This window comes from Myotis yumanensis, unplaced genomic scaffold (genome assembly GCF_028538775.1).
Source record: "Myotis yumanensis isolate MYYU_CA2020_CCGP unplaced genomic scaffold, mMyoYum1.0.hap1 SCAF_6, whole genome shotgun sequence".
Taxonomy (NCBI): domain Eukaryota; kingdom Metazoa; phylum Chordata; class Mammalia; order Chiroptera; family Vespertilionidae; genus Myotis; species Myotis yumanensis.
Window position 1 is genome coordinate 73,282,672 of NW_027223757.1, and position 20,966 is coordinate 73,303,637.

The 20,966-nt window shown below is 41.0% G+C and overlaps 1 protein-coding gene across 1 annotated transcript; it reads right to left on the reverse strand.

Annotated features, from left to right (window-relative positions):
• Positions 1–10,662: 10,662 nt before the first annotated feature.
• On the reverse strand, positions 10,663–20,146 carry LOC139012891 (WD40 repeat-containing protein SMU1-like). Its single transcript, XM_070419103.1, has 2 exons — positions 20,087–20,146; positions 10,663–11,329 (listed from the first exon to the last, which is right to left on the reverse strand). Exons 1-2 carry the CDS (start codon positions 20,144–20,146, stop codon positions 10,733–10,735), a joined length of 657 nt encoding a protein of 218 aa, XP_070275204.1. The 3' UTR covers positions 10,663–10,732.
• Between the last annotated feature and the right edge of the window lie 820 nt (positions 20,147–20,966).

Sequence of the window (20,966 nt, forward strand, 5' to 3'; positions counted from 1 at the left end):
TGTCACATGAAATTCTTAAGTAAGTTCATGCTGATAATTGACAAATAATGAAAGTTCAACCGAGGCCCCTTTCAAATGTGGTCCTCCCATGCAGTGTGATCTGTTTACTGGAGACTGTTGTTAAGACTGTAAAAACAATCCCTGTCTGTTTGCCAGAACAGCATGCAGGCTGCCCAAGGCATGAAAAGGCAGTTGTGCGTGTGCTCTGTGGTTTCTATAGATATATTTTTAGGTTCAATTATGAGAAGTACTTGAAAATGGTCTTAGAGAGGCAGGGACCAGAGCCATATCTTTAGGGGATCCATTATATAAGAAAAATACCCAGTCTTATGAAATGTTTTTATTTTAACTGGTGCACACCTGCCTTCCATCAAAATAGGATTCTGTTAATGTACCCAAACCAGACTGAAACTCAAAAAGCCTGACAATATGAGAATTCTCAAAATATAATTTTAGAGTGCTTTTCTAAGCAAGACCCAAAATACAGGAGTCATGAAATCCAAAGACAAACTGGGGAAATGTTATAGTGGAAAAGAACACAATTTCCTTAATGAGCATGAAAATGCAAATCATGTTAGTAGATTAATGACTAACCCTACTCAAATTTGAGAGTTATGAGGACCCCTTCTCCCCTAGTAGTTTGGTAAAGGTAGAAAAGTCTGACTGTGCGCAGTGTTGGGGAGAATGTGGTGCAGAGGCCCCCATGAGGCACTGTTGCCGAGAGTGAAAACTGAAGTGAACTCTATAGGAGGTGATTTGGCAATGTCTGCCAGAGCTTTAAGTGTACATCCATTAAATCTAGTTCTGGAAATGTATCTAACAAGAATGTGTGCTACCCTGGAACAATTTTCCAGGAAAAATAATATTTTCCTTACCAGACCCACGTTGCTTTGCCAGCCAAATACCCAGGTAGTGAATTGGCATTGCCTGGGGGAAGAAGAGGGAAACACACACACACACACACACATACACACAACAGAAAGAGAGAGAGAGAGAGAGAGAGAGAGCTGAGAGAGAGAGAGAGAGAGAGAGAGAGCGCTCGCTTATCTTTGGTTTCCAGCTTCCCAGGGTGCTGGTCAAGCTGAGCTGGAGTCCAGAGCGAGTGTGCAGTTTGTAAACTGAATCTCCATAGAGAGAGCTGTCCATCAAGGTGTTAGTTGGGGATACTATATTCCATATGGGAAGAGAGAACCCCTATGTACACGAACTCCTCTTGAAAAGAGTGGCATTGGAGACATTCCAGGATTCTTCCTCTTTGAATCTACCCAATAGTTAAAGCTATTTTTTGCTCTTTCCCCTTCGAGGCCTATGCTCCCTGTTCCTCCAGTGTGACCCGGCCTTCACTCCCTCCCGTGACCTCGGTTCCCTTCATATGTATCATGCAGTTCTCCAAACATGTTTCCACTCCCCCAGTCCTTTGTATTCCTCCCTCCTCAGCAAATGCTCGGTGGAGTCCTGTGCCGGTGGCATGCCACTGTCTCCTGCGCTGGAATTCTCAGGCCTTTGCAGCCTGTCTCCTAGGAGCATTTCCCTTTAATCTCACATTTGATGAAGACAAATGGACACGGCAGACACTGGAATAAAGCCACTATTGATGTGTCCATTAAATCCGAGGACCGGGGAGGATCAACCCTTGCTCCTCTTCTCTGTCCTCAGCTTTTCCTATCCTTACTTTACTTATTTATTCTTTTGGTAACATCTTAATTTTGTTTTTAATAGACAATACATTTACATGATTCAAAAGTCAAAACTATAAAATAGGTGTACACAGAAGTCTCAGTCCCACTCCCCTTCATCCTATTTCATTAGTTTCCTGTTTATTTTCTCAGTGGTTCTTGGCACAAATGATTGTGTGTCTATGTGTGTATACATATAAATACATCTATATTTCATATCTCTCTAGCCTATCAAGAACAGAGTAGAAGAAAATATCTTCTTTATCCCACCCTGAAACCCCATGTACAGGCAAGAATACACATTAGCAAATATTAGTTTCAAGATTTGTTAGAAAACCTTTGGAGCCTGATTTCTGTGATTCTAGAATTTTACTAAAAGTTACCTATTTCTAAATATTTCCACCTGGTATCTGCTAAGTTAAAGACACATGCAGTTGGAAAGGTGAGAAACTTCTGACTCTAGCATACAAATGGATAGAAGTAATAAAGGAGGAAGATTGATGATCTAAATGTTTTGAAACTATGTAAATCTATCTCTCTTTGGAAACTTCAGAATTTTTTTGCTCTTAGATCAATTCGCGTGATTGCTCTCAGGTGTATCAACTCTAGATTCCTTCCTACTGATTCTCTTTAAGCACCACCTTTCTCAGCTTACAGCCCATTTCAGAGGCCACTAGTTGTTCTCCAATACCCATTTCCCTTTTTTCTTTTAACAGCAGATCCCTGCTGAACACAGGTCAATGAAACAAAGGTCAATTATGCCCATGCCTCATATTTAGCTGAACACATGACCTACCAGCTAAAGATGATGTAGTCTGGACTCTCTTGCAGCTAGTTGTGGCCATGTGACCAAGTTCTGGTTTGATATGAAAGTATTGTATGCAACTTTGTGATTACTGGTGGCTTTCTCCATCCTCCTGTCTAGAACATGGATATGGTAGGGAGCTATTTTGGACCATGTAATCCTAAGGATGGCTAAGCCACAGATAAAAGGAGCTGGACTATTTCTGTTGAGATTATTACCTGGGAGAAAAAATATTTGTTATCTGGAGAGAAAAACAAGATCTCCTATCTTGTTTAAGCCATTTTATTATTGTTTTTATTACAAGTGTTTGAATCTGTATTACCTAATAGTTGAATCACTTGCTGTTTTTTGCGTGTGCAACTTTGGCTGCCCTGTGCACCAAGTAAATATTACCTATAAGTACAGGCATTGACACTGACTCGAACTTTTGGTTTCCATTTCCAAGTTCCAGTGAGAAGGAATCTGATTGGCTAATCTTGTTCAGTTACCTAGTTTGGTCCAATAATCTGTGGAAGAGGAGGAGGGTCATGTGGTGCAGAGAGTTGTCCTATCCAAAGAATGTCAATGTTGCAGGTTCATTAATACTAGAATATGGATGTTACAATAATTATTGAAATATCAGAAACCTTGTGATGTAATGCATATGTCCAGAAAACAAACTTTTAGTGATTAAAAAAAATAAAAAACTTCTAAGGTATGTTGGAGATCAGCAAAGATTCAATCCAAACCCCCAGAAAAGGCTGAATATGTGTATGTACTGGCATTGGGAGGGTCAGAGGCAATAATGAGGCCATGGATAGGACTGTAAGAAATAGAGGTGAAAGCATAATCAGAGATAACGTTGCTCAAGGAAGACAACATTTAATGCTTTTACTTTACTCTGTGAAGGGCTATAGACATGATAACGTACAGATATACTTTGTTTCACTGACCACATTTTATTGTGCACTTTTTACAAATTGAAGGTAAGATACTCCACCAGCAAAAATATTGCAACTTGCTGAAGGTTCAGATGATGCTTAGCATTATTTAGCAATGAAGTATTTTTTTAATTAAGATGTACATTGTTGTTGTTTTTTAAGACATAATGCTGTGGCACATTTAATAGATTACAGTGTTGTTAATGTAAATATAACTTTTATATGCACTGGAAAGCTAAAAAAAATTGTGTGACTTGCTTCATTGTGATATTCACTTTATTGCAGTGGTCTGGAACCAAACACATAATATCTCCTAGGTGTGCCTGTAGAGCAAAAGGTGGTGTGAAGGGACAGGTACATTCATCTTTACTACCAGAATTATGCCCATGCCTAAAAACATAGCCATATGTAAATTTTATCACTTACAAGGCAAATATACATACATAAACGTTTTCTAAATCCGTATGTTAACCTTGATACAAAGTGTTATCCTGTTTTGAAAATAAGTGGATAGTGACTGGGCCTGAAACATGAAGGCACATTGCAAGAAAAAAGATGGAGGTGAGATACCCTGCAAAAACAAACAAACAAGCAAACAAATAATTTTAAAAGGCAGCTTCCAATAAGTCTGGAGAGGCACAATACACAATAGACCATTGAACATTCTAAATATCATTAGCAGAGAAACTCACTACCTTAGATTTCACCTGACATTTGCCAAACTGATTTGCCTGCCTGCAAGACATTTTTTTTAAAGTTAATTTTCCACATTAATTACCTATCAACTTTCTGTGGAATATACTTTGAGAATGGCTGCTTGTTCTCAGGAGCATTGGTTTCTTACTGGCCCAAAACAAGAACCATCATGTCCACAGCCCTCACATAAATCATGGCTTGTTAGTCAGGCTGCATTACATAGAAATATACGAGAGTTCCTGGAACGGGATTAAAGTTTACCTTTGTGGTTTACATAAAGCACACCCTTGCTAAGTAATTAGTATCAAGCAGATCTCCTTCCCCACTGCAATTTCCCCAAATTATTCGGGTGTGACTTAGCCCATAGAGGTTTTTCTGTTGTGAGTCCTTTCCAAGGATCGAGCCAGGTTGATGCCTGCCCTGGATTGCTTAAAGTATTTGGAATCCTATATACCTTCTGAAAAATAAATGGGAAGCATGGGCCAAACTTTAAAAATAAATATTCCAGATGAAAACAAATTGATAACCATACCCAGATGTTAATTCAATGAATGCATCTCATGTAATGCCATTGGAATGGCAAATGCCAAGTTTTGGGCGGCTAAAGCCGGGGAATTTTTAAAGTCTTCCTGACTCCAGTTAAAAGCCACATGTCCTTTGTTGGTGAGGTCCTGCTTCTTTCAGTTGCCATATTTAAATAGACAAGTCTCCAAGCAGTCTACGAAAAGTCATTATAAGCACATTGCAGAATAATTCTAGGAAAGGTACCTCACAGCATAGTATGAAAATGCAAAGACAAAAAGGCGTGCAAGCCAAAACTTCACCCTGAAAGCAATTTGGGCAGGGATGGCGGGTTGGAAGAGTGGGGAGTTAATGCTATTTAATTTTTTCTTGATTTATTTAAAAGAAATAAACATTCCTTTAATTCATATTTACTCTAAATGACTAACTAAACATAACAGTAACTTCAAAGGAATGTTTACACATCTAATTTTTGAAATTTTTTCTAGCTTTATTGAGATATTGCTCTTATAACATTGTGTAAGTTAAGGTATACTAGTGCAATGTGAAGATTTGATACACATATATATTGTGAAATCTTTTCCATAATAAGTTAGCTAATTAGGTATCCATCACTTCACATAATTACCATTTTGTTGTTATGGTGAGAAAATTAATGCTTTACTATCATAGCAACTTTCAAGTTTACAATCAATCAAGTATTATTAACTGTAGTCACCATTCTGTACCATAAGTTCCCCAGAACTTGTTCATCTTATAAGTTGAGAGTTTATGTCCTTTGACCAACATCTCTACATTTCCCCAGTCCCTCGGCCCCAGCAATCACCATTTTACTCTGTTTCTACAAGTTCAATTCCTCATGTAAGTGACATTATACAGTATTTCTCTTTCTTCGTATGACTCATTTTACTTAGCATAATGCCCTCAGGGTTCATCACAGATGGCAAGGTTTCCTCCTTTCTCGTGGCTGAATAATATGCAATATATATACACATATATACACACATATATATCCGTTGATAGATAGCCATTGTGAATAATGCTGAAATAAACAGAGTGCAGGTTTCTCTCAAAATAGTGATTTCATTTCCTTTGTATATACAGTAGTCCACCTAGCCACTGGGGATATGTTCCAAGCCACCCAGGGATGCCTAAAACAGTGCTGGCCTGGGATAGGATGATGCAGGCAAATAGAGGCTGTTCCTCTTTGTTCTTCCTTCCCTTAATGTGCTGTTATTCTGGGTTTGTTTGTTTTGTTCCATTGTGTTGCTGAAGTTTCTTAAGTGGACTCCTGAGCTCTCCCAGAGTTATTTTTGTTGGTGGATTACTGTCTAATTCTTGATCTTTAGGAGGGTGGGATGGGGAATGGAGGATGGGGAATGGAGGCTGAGGTCTCTTGCTTCATCATCTTGGTGACATCACCACCTAAATGTTTTAAAATAAAAGTCCAAAGAGTTATCATTTCTTCTAGTGTTTTTTTGTTGGGTTGTTTGATTGATTGATTTTTTTATTTTTTTAGCTTTTGTCTCCTGTTCATAGTTGACAAGGATAGGAAGGCACTTCAAGGTCCCTCAACTTCTGTGAGCCTCGGTTTTCTCATACCAAAATGAAATGATTGGGCCATAGATGTTTAAGATTCCTTCATTCTGTGATTTCAGTGCAATTTTTGGCCCATGGTGGTGAGAACTGGATAAATACTTGTTGAATAATTCTGGATATTTGATCACCTATTCTGACCTCTACCAAGCACAGTAGTTCTGCCATCTAGCAGACCCAGGTTAATATCATGGCTCCACAGTTGATTAGTTCTGTAAACTTGAGCAGATTACCCTCTCCAAGTCCTATGTCCGTATCTATAATATAGACTTAAAGAGTGCTCACATCATTAGGTTAGTGGAGGGTGAGATGAGGCAGCTACTACAATCAGGCCCTCAACACAATGTCTGATACAGAGCAAGCTGTTATCATATTAATAGGAACACATAAGAAATAATTATCACCAACTCTAGCTCTAGGGGAAATCCCCATTCCATTGGGAATTGTGTTCATAGAAAGTTCTGATAGCACTCTGCTCTAGCTCCTAGAAAATAATTTTCTTTATTATAACTGCTCCTGAATTACTCATCTGCAACCCACTTTCTCCACCCCCACCCCACCTTTTCCACCCCACTATCACCTGGCCAACTCCTGTGCATCCTACTCCTGCCAGCTTTACATTCTGTCTTTTTCCAGCTGGGGCTCTTTCACACTTTGCTGGCTCGGTCACTCTTCTCAGGCTTTCTCACTGAAATGCGAGCTACTTGACCATCAGGATTTTAACCATCTCATTCACCATTCTGTCCCAAGCACCTAAGCACGTAATAGGTGTACAACAAATATTTGTTGAATAAACAAGTAAATAATGCTTCTACTGCTATCAACAAAGTTTGGCCCCAGGTGGATATTTCAACATACAAAGATAGCCAGATCTTAGTCTTTCCCATGATTACAGAAGCTCCTGGGTGAGGATTAGTTGAGATCTTGCCCTTGATTCGGAGAAGAATGATAGTTTTTCCATTTCCCTACTCTTTTGAATACCCTCTATTGGATATGGCATAGCATTTCTTTGCTCTAATGCACAGCCTATCTATTTCATCCTTCCATTAAAGAACGAACCAGAGGTTAGATAAGCATTCTAGCTTCAAAGCTTGCCTCCTGGGTTGCAAAGTGATACAGAGGAAATCTAGAAGCCTTTAAGTAATCACTTAGGTGAAACTTATATTGATTTTGTACCATTTGTTAATTGACAAGAGGACTGAGTGTGCTTATCAGCAAAAAGCAGCTGACGGTCTTCCTTTACTTTGGCAAGGAAAAAAATTCACCAATTGGTCGGTATGACTCTGGTTGTTAAGGCAGATGTTTTCTGAGAATGGACATCATCTTTCTTTGCTTAAAATCAACCATAACTTCTTTTAATCTCTGTGTCTAATAAATCTCCATTCTTTGCAAAATACATTATGAAGGCCATTTATCTGAGAGCTAATTCCAAAGAACACATTTTGGCGTGGTTCATCTTTAATACAATAAATAACTTAAAAAGTATCTTACCTCTACTAATGTCTTATTTTCAGATGTTATCATCTGGATATATAATATACTAGAGGCCTGGTGCACGAAATTTGTGCACTGGGGGTGGGGGGCTGTCCCTCAGCTGAGCCTGCACCCTCTCCAATCTGGGACCTCTTGGGGGATGTCTGACTGCTGGTTTAGGCCCAATCCCTGTGGGCCCAAACTGGCAGTCGGACGTCCCTTTCACAATCTGGGACTGCTGGCTCCCAACCGCTCACCTGCCTGCCTGCCTGTCAGCCTGATCACCCCCTAACCACTCCCCTGCCAGCCTGATCGACACCTAACTGCTCCCCTACCAACCCAATTGCCCCCAACTGCCCTCCCCTGCCGGCCCTGTCACCCATAACTGCCCTCCCTTGCTGTCCTGGTCACCCCCAACTGCCCTCTCTTGCAGGCCTGGTCCCCCCCAACTGCCCTCCCTTGCCAGCCTGGTTGCCCCTAACTACCCTCTACTGCAAGCCTGATCCCTCCCAACTGCCCTCCCCTGCAGGCCTGATTTCCCCCAACTGCCCTCCTGTACAGGCCTGGTTGCCCCCAATTGCCCTCCTGTGCAGGCCTGGTCACCCCCAACTGCCCTCCCCTGCAGGCCTGGTTCCCCCCAACTGCCCTCCCTCCCCTGCAGGCCGGTCACCCCCAACTGCCCTCCCCTGCTGGCCTGATTGCCCACAACTATCCTCCCCTGCCGGCCATCTTGTGGTGGCCATCTTGTGACCACATGGAGTGGCCATCATGTGCAAGGGTGTGATGGTCAATTTGCATATTACTTCTTTATTATCTACACTAATAAAAGAGAAACATGGTAATTAGCGTACGACCGCTACCCTTCCCATTGGCTAATCAGCATGTCCTTATGCAAATTAACTGTCAGCCAAGATAGCGGCTGGCAGCCATGCACTGAAGCGAACAGAGAGGCTTGCTTGCTCCAGTGATGGCAGACTCCAATGTTCCCCGCCTGACTTGCCAGCCTCTCAGCTGCAACTCTAAGCAACTATGTTGCAAATATAGAAGCTAAACAAAACCCTAGAAACCAGCTTTCAGTCAGCCAGGCTTCAGCCAGCTGGATTGCAACATTGTATCAAATACAAAAGGTAAAGGCCAGAAACCTGCTTTCAGCAGTGAGGCCTCAGAGCTAAAGCTGGCCCAGAATAGAAAAAAAAAAAGAAAAAAAGGAGCGGTTGGGAGCTTCAGTCACCTGCCAGCCTGAAAACGGCCCTCAGCCCCTCACCCAGACTGGCCAGGCACCCCAGTGGGGTCCCCCACCTTGATCCAGGACACCCTTCAGGGCAAACCAGCCGTCCCCCACCCGTGCACCAGGCCTGTATCCTATATAGTAAAAGGGTAATATGCCTCCTGGCACCGGGATCAGCAGAGCAGCGAGGCTCCCGGCACCGGGATCAGCGGAGCAGCGAGGCTCCCGGCACCAGGATCAGCATGACAGGGGGCAGCGCCCAAACCCCCTGATCGCCCTGCGGCTCTGTGAGTGACAGGGGGGAGCTCCCCAACCCACTGATCGCCCTGTGGCTCTGTGTGTGACAGGGGGCGGGGCCACAACCTCCCTATCCGCCCTGCTCTGTTTGTGACAGGGGAAGGCGCCCCAACCCCCTGATCGGCCCTGCTCTGTGCCTGATAGGGAGGAGCTCCCCAATTCCCTGATCGCCCTGCGGCTCTGTGTTTGACAGGGTGCGGCGCACCAACCCCCTGATCGGCCCTGCTCTGTGCGTGATAGGGGGTGGCACTGCAACCTCCCCATCGACCCTGCCTTGAGTGTGACAGGGGGCGGTGCCCCAACCCCCCAATCGGCCCTACCCTGAGCGTGACTGAGGGTGGCATCACAACCTCTCGATCCGCCCTGCTCTGTGCATGACAGGGGGCAGCGCCCCAGCTCCCCAATCGGCCCTGGTCTGAGCCTGACCTGGGGCTGCACCTAGGGATTGGGCCTGCCCTCTGCCACCCGGGAGCAGGCCTAAGCCAGCAGGTCATTATCTCCCGAGGGGTCCCAGACTGCGATAGGGCACAGGCCGGGCTGGGGGACCCCCCTTCCCCCCACCAAGTGCACAAATTTTTGTGCACCGGGCCTCTAGTATAGGATAAGTAGGTTTTATCAAAACTACTAACATGGTTAAGAAAATGTTTATGCAGTGGTAAAATTTAATTTAAGCTCCAGATCTGTGCAACAGTCTGAATGACATTGTGAACTTGGAAATAAGAGTATGGCTCTTGTCAAGGAAAAAATTACTTCATTCCTTCACTCTTAGTTAAGGTACTTATGTTAGACATGGCATTATAGCCATGGCATCCAATTCATTCATTCATTTATAAATTCTTTCCAAAATTATGCATTGTATATATATATGTTTCAGGCACAGTTCTAGATGCTGTGAATGAACAAGTCACATGTGATTCCTGCCATCAGAAAGCTTATATTATGTAATGAAGGAAGATGAAAAATATGGACATGTGAGAAACTCATGTGCTTCAGACTAGATCTTTAAGAGGAACACTGAGACAAATACTTAACTTTTCATAAAAAATGACATAAATATAAACCAATGGAATAATATTTATAGTGTTGCAAGAAAAAAAACACCTGCCAATGTAGAATTCTATGTGCCACCCCCAAATTTTTTTCAAAAATTATGGCAAACTAAAGACATTTTTTATTTACAATTTTACAAGGAGGCACATTTTAATCAGCATTGCAATAATCAAAGGATTACAATTTTTTCAGAACTATCAATTATTTCACTCTCCAGGTAAAAGATTATTGAAAACATTAAGCGACTGCCCCAATTAGAAAGACAAATAAATACCTTAAAAATGTGTAAAAAAGAGTAACTGCTAATTTAAACATGAGCTTTCACAAAATTATTCTTGTGCCTAATTCAGACCAGTTAGTCAGAGAAACTGGCAAAAAAAAAAAAAAAAAAAAAAAAAAAAAAAGCAACACATGAATATGTCTTCATTTAAGGACATGCTCTCAAGCTAGTTTAAAGAAAAAAGTCTAATTAGGGTTTCCAGAGTTTTAGGAGTCCATCTTCACTGTAGGTAGCAATCAGGTTCTGATGAGGATGATGTGCAATACCAATCACATCCTTCTCATGAACTGTCAGAGTTCTCTCTAGTTTGCCAGTGACTGTGCTAAAACAGTAGAGCACAAAGTCCTCTCCCACACAGTAAATCCATTCACCACGGGGAGAGAGGGTGCAGCAAACAAAGTCACCACCTTCTCTCTTACCAGAGCTGAAGCTTCTGACAATCTGCCCCTGCATGTTCATGATGACCACTGTGTTTGATCTGTTGCACACCACAAAGTGCTCTGGGTTTTTAGGAAGCAGGATCACACTGTTGACAGTGATGTCTGTCCCTGCAGTGCTGCCCAGGGATTTAAAGGTATTTGAACATTCTGTGGTCTTCCTATTCCATATCTTTACAATGCCATCAGAGGATGCACTAATAATATAATGTCCATCTTGTGTAAATGTTGCTTCATTAACAAAGGAAGAATGGCCACGAAATTCCTTCAGGGTCTTCCCAGATCTTAGCCCTACCAGACCGCTGTACCGATTTTTCGGTAATTTCCACACAAAGGTGGAATATTGGCGCTAGATGAAAGGTAGATGAAAGGTAGACCTATTTTCTACAATGTCTCCAAGTTCCATCTTATTCTAACCACTTGTTTGCATGTAACTAACATTTTTCTATATCATGTTGGTTTTTTCTCTTTAATGCTCAGGAGCCCAGGTATAGGGGACAGTTAGGTTCAGGGCCTCAGGTCTGGTAGGATTAAACCATGAATTCTAATTGTCTGGTTAAAAGAGGCACTAAGGATCTGGCTGCTATCCTTAGAAAAGCTTAGACAGGTGACACCTTTACTGTGTGCCCTTTCAAATCTCCTTAATCACTGTCCACTCTGAATTTTCCATACCTTGATTTTTCCATCTTGAGCCCAGTTGCTAACATTTCTGTATCTCTGCTGAAACACATGCAGAGAACAGCATCATCCATCATCATAAAGTTATCCTGGGCCTGGTACTTAAGATCCTTCCTGATTTTTCCAGTTGTGAAGTCCCATACTTCAATGAATCCATCAACAGACCCAGTGACCAAATACTGACCATCTGGAGAAAATCGAGCACACTCCACATGTGATTTCTGACCAAACTTAATATGCCTGCTCAGCTGTGTAGGAAACTTTTCTTCTTCCACATCTTTGACAGCTGCTTTGCCTCAGAACAAATCTATGGTCCCTTATGGATCTGAGGAGTTGTAATCTGGATGGTACACTGGGTACACTGGCTCTTGGATCTCTAAGGAGGTGCTAATTTAGCCTCTGCCTGAGGCTACCCAGCAGGAGCTATGGAGAGATCTGCAGGTTCCTCTTCTTTGTTTGGGATTTGGAGGTGCCCAGATGAGGCCCAGCTGTGAAGCAATGCAAGCTGCTGTGGGGCCTTGAGCCTTCTTTTGGATGTTCTGGGTCTCTCTGACCCAGCTGCAGATTGTTAGGTAATTTTCAGTTTGCAAAGGGCCAGGCCTTTCATATGCAAAAGCCTCTGTGCACAGCTTGGGTGGGGCGGGGTCTCAGGGCATCTAAAAATCAAGTGAATAAATAATCTGATGAACAGAATAAACTGCTGAATATAATAGAATCAGGGGCATAGAAAGGGAGTGGACTGACTATTCTGGTGGGGGTGTGTGTGCAGGGTGCAGGAAGAGACTGGACAAAAATCGTACACCTATGGATGAGGACAGTGGGGGGGTAAGGGCAGAGGGTGGGGTGGGAACCAGGTGGAGGGGAGCTATGGGGGGAAAAAGAGGAACAACTGTAATAATCTGAACAATAAAGATTTAATTTAAAAAAATACAAATTAACAAAAAAAACAACAAAAAATAACAACTCATCTTATTATTTTTTCTATTGTATTTTGATATTCTATTTCATTTATTTCTGCCTTCTACTTTGGGCTTTTTTGTTCTTTTTTTTTTTCTAAGCAATGTTAGATCATTTGTTTTATATTCTTTTTTTTTTTTTTTTTTTTTTTTTTTTTTTTTAGGTAAGCCTGGATTGCTATAAATTTCCCTCCTACTATCACTTTTGCTGCATCCACAAAATTTTGGTACATTATATTTTCATTTGTCTCTATGTATCTTTTGATTTCTTTTATTTCTTCTTTGCTGCAATAATTGTTTAGTATCATGTAAAAGAATTATACAAATCCTCAATTATAGAAGTAGATCTAAAAGCATTTCTCTCAGTAACTGATAAGTGAAGAGGGCAAAAAGTCAGTATTCCAAAACTGTAGGTTTTTAAATACATATGATGAAACACTCACCAAAATAAAACATACTCTAAAACAAAAAACAAGTTTCAACCAATTACAAAGGATTCAAATAATACATAGTGTATTCTCTGACCTGAGTGGAATTAAACAAGAAGCATAATCTGAAAGATAACTTAAAAACCTCTAATTGTTCAGAAATTGGGCAATATGTTTCTACTTAACTCATGAGTTAAAGAAAAAAATTACAGAAAAAATTAGAAAATATTTGGAAGGGAATAATCATGAAAATATGATACATCAAAACACATCAAATGAAGCTAAAACAGTACTTAAAGGGAAATTTATAGCTTCAAATACAACATTATTTGGGTTGGGGTTTGAATCTTGCAGAAGAGTAGGGTTTATATTAACTATGTGGACCAAGTGTCTCCAAGGATGTGTTTGGACATGACCAGATTTCAAGGACCTAGAGATTGGACCAAATGTTTCTGTGGATGTTTTGGAACAGGACCAAGCGTCCTACAAGGTTCAGCCTTGTTCTGCAGGTTTTATCCAGGAGTATAAGGTAAGAAAAGAAAAGATATAAAAATTAAAAATGAGCAAGTAAATTGCATATTACTCACACATGACATGATTATGTAGAAAAGTCAAAAGAATCTACCTATTATTAGATTTAACCAACAAATTTGGCATTATTATTAGATACAAAGTCAATATGCAAATACTGATTACATTTCTAAATAGCAGAACAAACTATTGAAAAATAAATTTTAAATAAAGTGCCTTTAACAATAGCATCAAAAAGCATTAAATACTTAGTAATAAACCTAATAAAATGTGTGCAAGATTTCTACACCAAAAAGTACCAAACTTTGCTGAGAAAAACTGAAGAAAGTCATAAATGATATAGCATGCTCATATATTAAAGGCTAAATGTGGTTATTATGCCAGGTCTTTCCAACTGAGCTATAGATTTAATGTAATCTTAATAAAAATCCCAACTGAGGGGCTTTTAAAAAAATATCCAAGTTGAACTTGAAATTTATATGAAAATGCAAAAGACCTAGGATCCTAAGACAGTTTGAAGAACAGATTTGAAAGACTTATATACTACCAAATTTTAAAACTTAAGAAACTGTAAAATTAGCATAATTAATCCAGTATGGTATTGCAAAGGATAATCAAATATACCAGGGAACAGAATAGAGAGTCCAGAAATAGACCCTCATCTGTCATAACTGAGTTATAACAAAGGTAGCTCTATAACTCAGTAAGGCAGTGATTTTCAACCTTTTTCATCTCATGGCACACATACGCTAATTACTAAAATTCTGTGGCACACCAAAAATTAATACATGTTTTTCCGACTTGACAAAAAAAATAGGTATAATTTTCATTCATTCACACTGGACAGCTATTGTTGTGTTGGCTGTTGTCATGTTTTTATTTGACAATCTAAAAGAAAAGAGGTCTGTTGCCTCTTACTAAATAGTCCTGTATCACATGTTTTAAAAATACTTGTGGCACAGCAGTTGAAATTCGCTGCAGTAGGGAAATAGTATTGAATACTCTTTTCAATAAATAGTAATGAAGCAACTGGATATATGGGTAGACTTGTATGTAGTTTACTCCATACACAAAATGTATGTGAAATGAACCACAGAATTAAGTATGAGAAGTAAGACAATTAAGCTCCCAGAAAAAAAAGGGAAAGTACCTTTATTTTTATGAAGTTCAAGAACTCATAAAACGAATGATAGTGATAGAAGTTGTAGAGTGGATTAGGAAGGGGTGGGGGTGCTAGAATTATTTGTTCCAGATCCTGATCTGGTGGTTATAAGCATTTATGCATACGTACAACTCATTATGCTGTACACTTTCATGAGGGTAGTTTACTCAGTAAAAAAGTAGAAATAAAAATTAACAAATGCATCAAAAAAGAAATCTCAATGGAAATGAGAAAATATTTTGATGTTTGTCCTCTTCTCACCTCCCATTTCCACACACCAACCCTAGGTGGACCCTTGTCAGTTCCTTTTCTTCATACTGACCAAAAAAAACACACACTTAAAAATCATTTAAATGACTAAGTCTAAGTTTCTGTGAGAATTCCCCTTGGTTTTAACTCTAAATAAACGCGAAAAAAGTCCTCATATAATCTAATAACTTGGCAAAACTTCAAAATTATATTCTTTCTGATTGGTGTTTCAGGTTTCTTAGGATATATTCCTAGAAGTGGGATCGCTGGGTCAAATGACAGTTCCATTTTTAATTTTTTGAGGAAACTCCATATTGCACCCTTATGTTCATAGCAGCATAATTTACAATAGCTAAGATCTGGAAGCGGCCCAAGTGCCCATCAGTAGATGAGTGAATAAAAAAGCTGTGATACATTTACACAATGGAATACTATGTAGCAGTAAAAATGAAGGATCTCTTACCCTTTGAGATAGCATGGAGGGACCTGGAGAGTATTATGCTAAGTGAATTAAGCCAGTCAGAGAAAGAGACAAGTATCACATGATCTCACTCATATGTGGAATCTGATGAACAAAATAGATCCAGAGACATAGAAGCATGGAACAGACTGATGAATCTGAAGGAAGGGAGAGAGGGAGTTGGAAGAGATTAACCACAGAATTTATATGCATATATGCATAACCCATGGATACAAGCAATAGTTCATGAAGGCCTGAGGGGGGTGATTGCAGGGTCTAGGGCAGTGGTTCTCAACCTTCTGGCCTTTAAATACAGTTCCTCATGTTGTGACCCAATCATAAAATTATTTTCGTTGCTACTTCATAACTGTAATGTTGCTACTGTTATGAATCGTAATGTAAATATCTGATATGCAGGATGGTCTTAGGCGACCCCTGTGAAAGGGTCGTTCGACCGCCAAAGGGGTCGCGACCCACAGGTTGAGAACCACTGGTTTAGGGGGTCAATGGGGAAAAAAGGAGACATCTGTAGTACTTTAAACAACAAATATACATTTTTTAAAAATTCAAAATTATATTAACACTGATGAGAAAGCTCCTGAATAAAATATTGACATCAAACAGAAGCAAAATTGCTTGGCAGTTTAATCACTGTAACATATTGTGGGCGTAACATAGTCACTGTGCTAAGCCTAAGGAAGTCCATAAAAATGAGATTCAGCCTCTTCATTGGGTTCACACTCTAATATAATAATAACCAAGGGATTATATGGCAATTCTTATGCACAAAGAATAGCCTAAGTGCTTTACCTGTATTAATTTATTTCATTCTCCCAAGAAGCTAATGAGGTTGATTATTGTTGGGGTCCAACCCCAGCAGGTCCAGGGGTTCCCAGAGGTGTGGACGGAGACAGCGTTCAGTTGATCAGCATAGCCAGGTTCTCCAGCGAGGTTCTGTCTTTATTGTCCTGTTCCATCTGTATTTATACCAGTTGATTTTAATCCTATCCATTCTATTCCAAAGGTTAGGGCGTTTGTTAATCTAGTTCTGTTGAGTTTAATCCTATCCATTCTATTCCAAAGGTTAGGGCGTTTGTTAACCTAGTTCTGTTGAGTTTAATCCTGTCTAGGTTAATCTCTGTGTTCCATTATAAGGGCTATCCCAAGGTCACTGCTCTACTGATAAGCTAGAAGGAAGTGACTGAAGGAAATTATCCTACCCAGTAAAGGTTATGTCCTTCCAGCCTCACTGCTTGCCTTCCCTGGGACTGCCCTGTGTTGGTGGGTCTCCAGGGGTATAGGCTTTGGTGCTTTTCCTGGTGGGCAGACCCCTGAGGATGTGGGCCCAACAAGTCCCAAATTTATTGCCAACAGTCTTAGTCCAAGTTCTTCATAAGTAGTACTTGGTATTTTTGTAACACTAGGGGGTTTCACTGATTTATTCTCTTCCTTAGTCCTGTTAATCCCTAACTCCAGGGAAAAAATCCTCACCTGGGGAAACAATCTTTCTCGGAGAGGTGACCTTGGTTAAAACACATAGCACTAAGGCGGGGAGCAAACATATTAAGAACAGTATGCTATATACGCCAGGTCCCTTGAAACATATGCTGCGCAGATGTTTCTTCCCTGCAGCGTCTGTGTCAAGCAGCAAGGATGGACCGGCCTCCGGCAGATTATCATCCCCCATTTTGCAGATGATAAAACTGAGGCACTGAGAGGCTAAACAACTTATCCAAGATCACACAGCTAATAAATGGTAGACCTGGGAATGGAACACAGCATTCTGGTGCTATTCCATGATTTTTACTCCATTTTGTCCTCTTTGAGAATGAGCACTCCTTCTCCCTTAGGGTTGGTTAGGAGTATATGTGGGGATAGTATTCTCTAGAGCTCCTTAAAAGCCCACGCTGGGGGCCTTGTGCAGCCTCAAAAGGGGTTGCCATCTCACCCCTTCCCTGGAGGCCTGGTCTGTAGGAGGTGGTCGCTGGGTCCCTACTTAACCTCTAAAATAGAATGGTATTCCTGAGCCATGCATTCTGTCCACCTCAGGTTTAGAAGTCATGTTTCATCCAGATGAAGCAGTTTCTTATTCTAGAACCTCAGCCCTGTAGCATGCAGGGTAGCTAATGAAGAGGTTTTCCCCAGGGAATTTCTGGGGGAGGCTGGAAATCAAATCTTCCTTCCTCCAGCACACCAGCACCACTGGCAGCATTTGCAAAATTCCCAGTAATTAGGTTAATTTGCCAATACTGCAGATTCAGAGAGCTTTTCAAACTTGATTTTATTTTGCTGTGTATGCGTTATGTCCTCATCAGTGCTGTGGTTGAATTTATTTTTCTCAATTTTACACAGGGCTTTTCCCTGAGCAGTCGGAGAGGTACTCCCTAAATGAGAGCTTTTTGTTCATCTTTGATTTTTAAAAAGTAACTTCTATTTGACATGCAACATTGTGTAAATTTAAGATGTACAACATACTGATTTGATACATTTATACTGCAGTATGAGTGCCATTGTATTACCTAACACCACTATTATATCATATAATTATCATTTCTTCTAGTATTGGGAACAATTAAAATCTAGTCTCTTAGCAAATATAATGTTTATATTATAATTTTATTGTCTATACTCACTGTATTAGATTTTTAGGACTTAATTATCTACTAGTTGCATCTTTGATTTTTGGTACAGGACTTTGTTCTTTATATTCTCAAGCGCGGCACTATTGACAATTTGGGCAGTGTTACTCTTTGTCCTGGGGCTGTACTGCCCTGTGCACGGTGGGGTGTTTAGCAGCTCCCCTGGATTCAACCCTCCTAATGCCAGCATCATCTGTACTCCCAGTTGTGGCACCAAAAATGTCTCCAGACAGTGCTAAACGGGGAGGGGAGAATCACCCTTGATTGCACCAAAGCTTAGTTCAGGGCTCACAACAGGAAGAAAGCCAAGTAGAGGTAGTTATAAAATACCAGATGGGACACTTCTACCACAACCAGCCCCAACACAGACTGGGGTCACCTGTCCCCATACAGGATCATGATGAACTAGCTCTCAATGGCACCAACTCATGTAGCTTCTAGCCCTGTGTCTGACACATACTCTGCAGAACAGTTTTGTTGGGTGAATGGAAAGAGTGGATGATGAATACATAAAAATTCTTTCTAATTCTTCCATTACTTACCCCTTATGTCCTAGGCATATCATAAAACTTCTTAAAGCCTCAGATTTTGAAAGTTAAAATGGGAAGAATAATGCCTATACCTTAGAGAATTGCTGTGAGACTTAGTATAAATAATGGCTATAAAAGCGTAGTATACTGCCTGTACAAGCATTAATTATTCTTCTAAAGAGGGTCCGAATTTTGAGAGAAAAGAGAGCAGTAGCAGAAGCATTTAGGAGGATACAGTGCTGGTTGGCTTATGGGTGCTTCCTTACAACTTGTTGGTCACAGAGCTGGTAGATGATGGCTAGCACAGAGGCCAGCTGATACTTGATAAGACAAACTATGCTGAGTGACTATGCTGTACTAGGCATAGCTGGATGCAGGAGATAAAATAAGTAGGGTCCAACCCCTGCCCACAAGGAGTCCACATTCCAGAGGGGAATAGACCTGGCGATTAAGCAGTGGCGGCAGCAGCAGGATGATGCTCCAGGCTATCCTTCCTCCTCGTCTCTGAGGGCCATGGTGGGTACAAGCACAAGAAGGCTGGGATGGGGCGAAACTAGGTACCCTTGAACCAACTTGCACATGTAACTTGTATGATGCTCAGCTGTAATATAGAGCAGTCATGGGGGCGGGGTAGGGGGACATTAAAAAAAAAAAGAAGAAGCAACAATAATAATTTAAAAAATCGATACCCTTCTTACCATTTCTCCCAAAGACCAAGTTGTTTTAGTTTTTGTTTTAAGAAGAGGGAGGGTTAATGGCATGTGATACTTTCATAAAGCACGGGAAAACTTCTTTTTCCTCATCTCATTGCTGTCTAAGTTTTTACTACTGCAGCTCTTCAGCCTTCTCTTCCCTGGCTCCAAACTCATCTCCAAAATTGGCGCCTCTAAGTCCAACTGATGCAGGCTTTCTCTTGCCTCCCCCACCTACCCCAGCTCAACTCTTCACACTCTAGGTGGAGTCTTTCCATTGGTGCTGGTTCCCACTCCCTGGGTTTTATATATATAATCGGGGCCTGAAACTGAGTAAGGTGGTCAGCACTTTTCCTACTAAGGAGCATGGAACCGGGAGAGAGGAAGAAGCACCTAGAATTCTCCTTAGAGGTAGAGACAGGGAAAGAGGCTACAAACATACATCAACTACTGATTTTTTTTGTCCTGTTTTAGAGAATGATTGGGAGTGAATCTTAAGAGAACTTTGACTGAATTTCCCACACTATTTTTTTATATGTATGTACATAACATAAGGGGCTGCCTGCCTCAGTTTGAACTGTAAGATTGTTCTAGCACTTTAGTCTGTTATTACATTGACAATCCTCCCACCCCCACATCCCACCTCCTGGTCAGAGACCCCCCCAGGAATCCACCTGTTGGGGAAGAAAGTTCGGGTTTATCCATTTGTTCCACTGAGGGCGACCTCACTCCATGGGGAATTGCGGGGTGTCTCAGCAAAGGGGTGTTATAAAGGACTTACTACAGAATTGGGGCTTGTGTTAGGTGACTTGGGTGCTGGTTCAAGGAAGCAGGGGTTCATTGCCGACTAGATGTTATCAAGAAGCAGAGGTAACTCTATCACTGGCTGTAATTCCTCTCTGGAAGGCACAGAAGTATAACCTCACATGCTTCAGTCATGTACTGAGCTAGCCCCTGCTGCACAGGACCGTAGTCTGAAAACATCATGGAAAAGAGTCTCTGTACTCACTTATTTTTGGAGGTCCTTTCAGATAACCCTAATTTCAACTCTTGTCCTGTAAATAGAAAGTTAAATGCTGCTATTTTCTTAGTCCAATGAGACTCATCGTGCTTTTTATGAAGTATCTAGCTTTTTATGTAGTGTCTTTCCTATTTTTAAATTTTGAAAGCCGTGCCAGAAAGTGATAAATTGTCATCGCAGGCCTGACCACAGTTTGCCTCCAGAAGCAATTTCATGGCTTACTGGGTAAGTTTGTGGTCGGCTGGAAAGTAAATGAATTGCTTGAGCGGGGGCTCATTTCTCAGGGCTTGTCCATTTCAGAAAGCTGTGTGACTTTTCGGTCACCTTGAGCACATTGGCCCAACTAAATGTACAGTTCATTTTCATCTGTCACCTCGGTATATCTCCCTTTGAGGTGAATATTTGTTTGCGAAATTCTCCTTTTGTACTTACTTTGTTTATGATACAGATCCTTTAAACACCAGACTGCCAACTTAATTCTCCTCAGCACAGGGTCACCCTTTCGCAAAAATACACATTATGCTTTCTGCAAATAGATTGTAATTGGGTGGTGTGCACCGCACAGCTCTTGACCTCCTCTTGAACTCAACGATCAGAGTGACTTTGCCAAGGTTGCCCGGCACAGCTCTGTTAGCCCCAG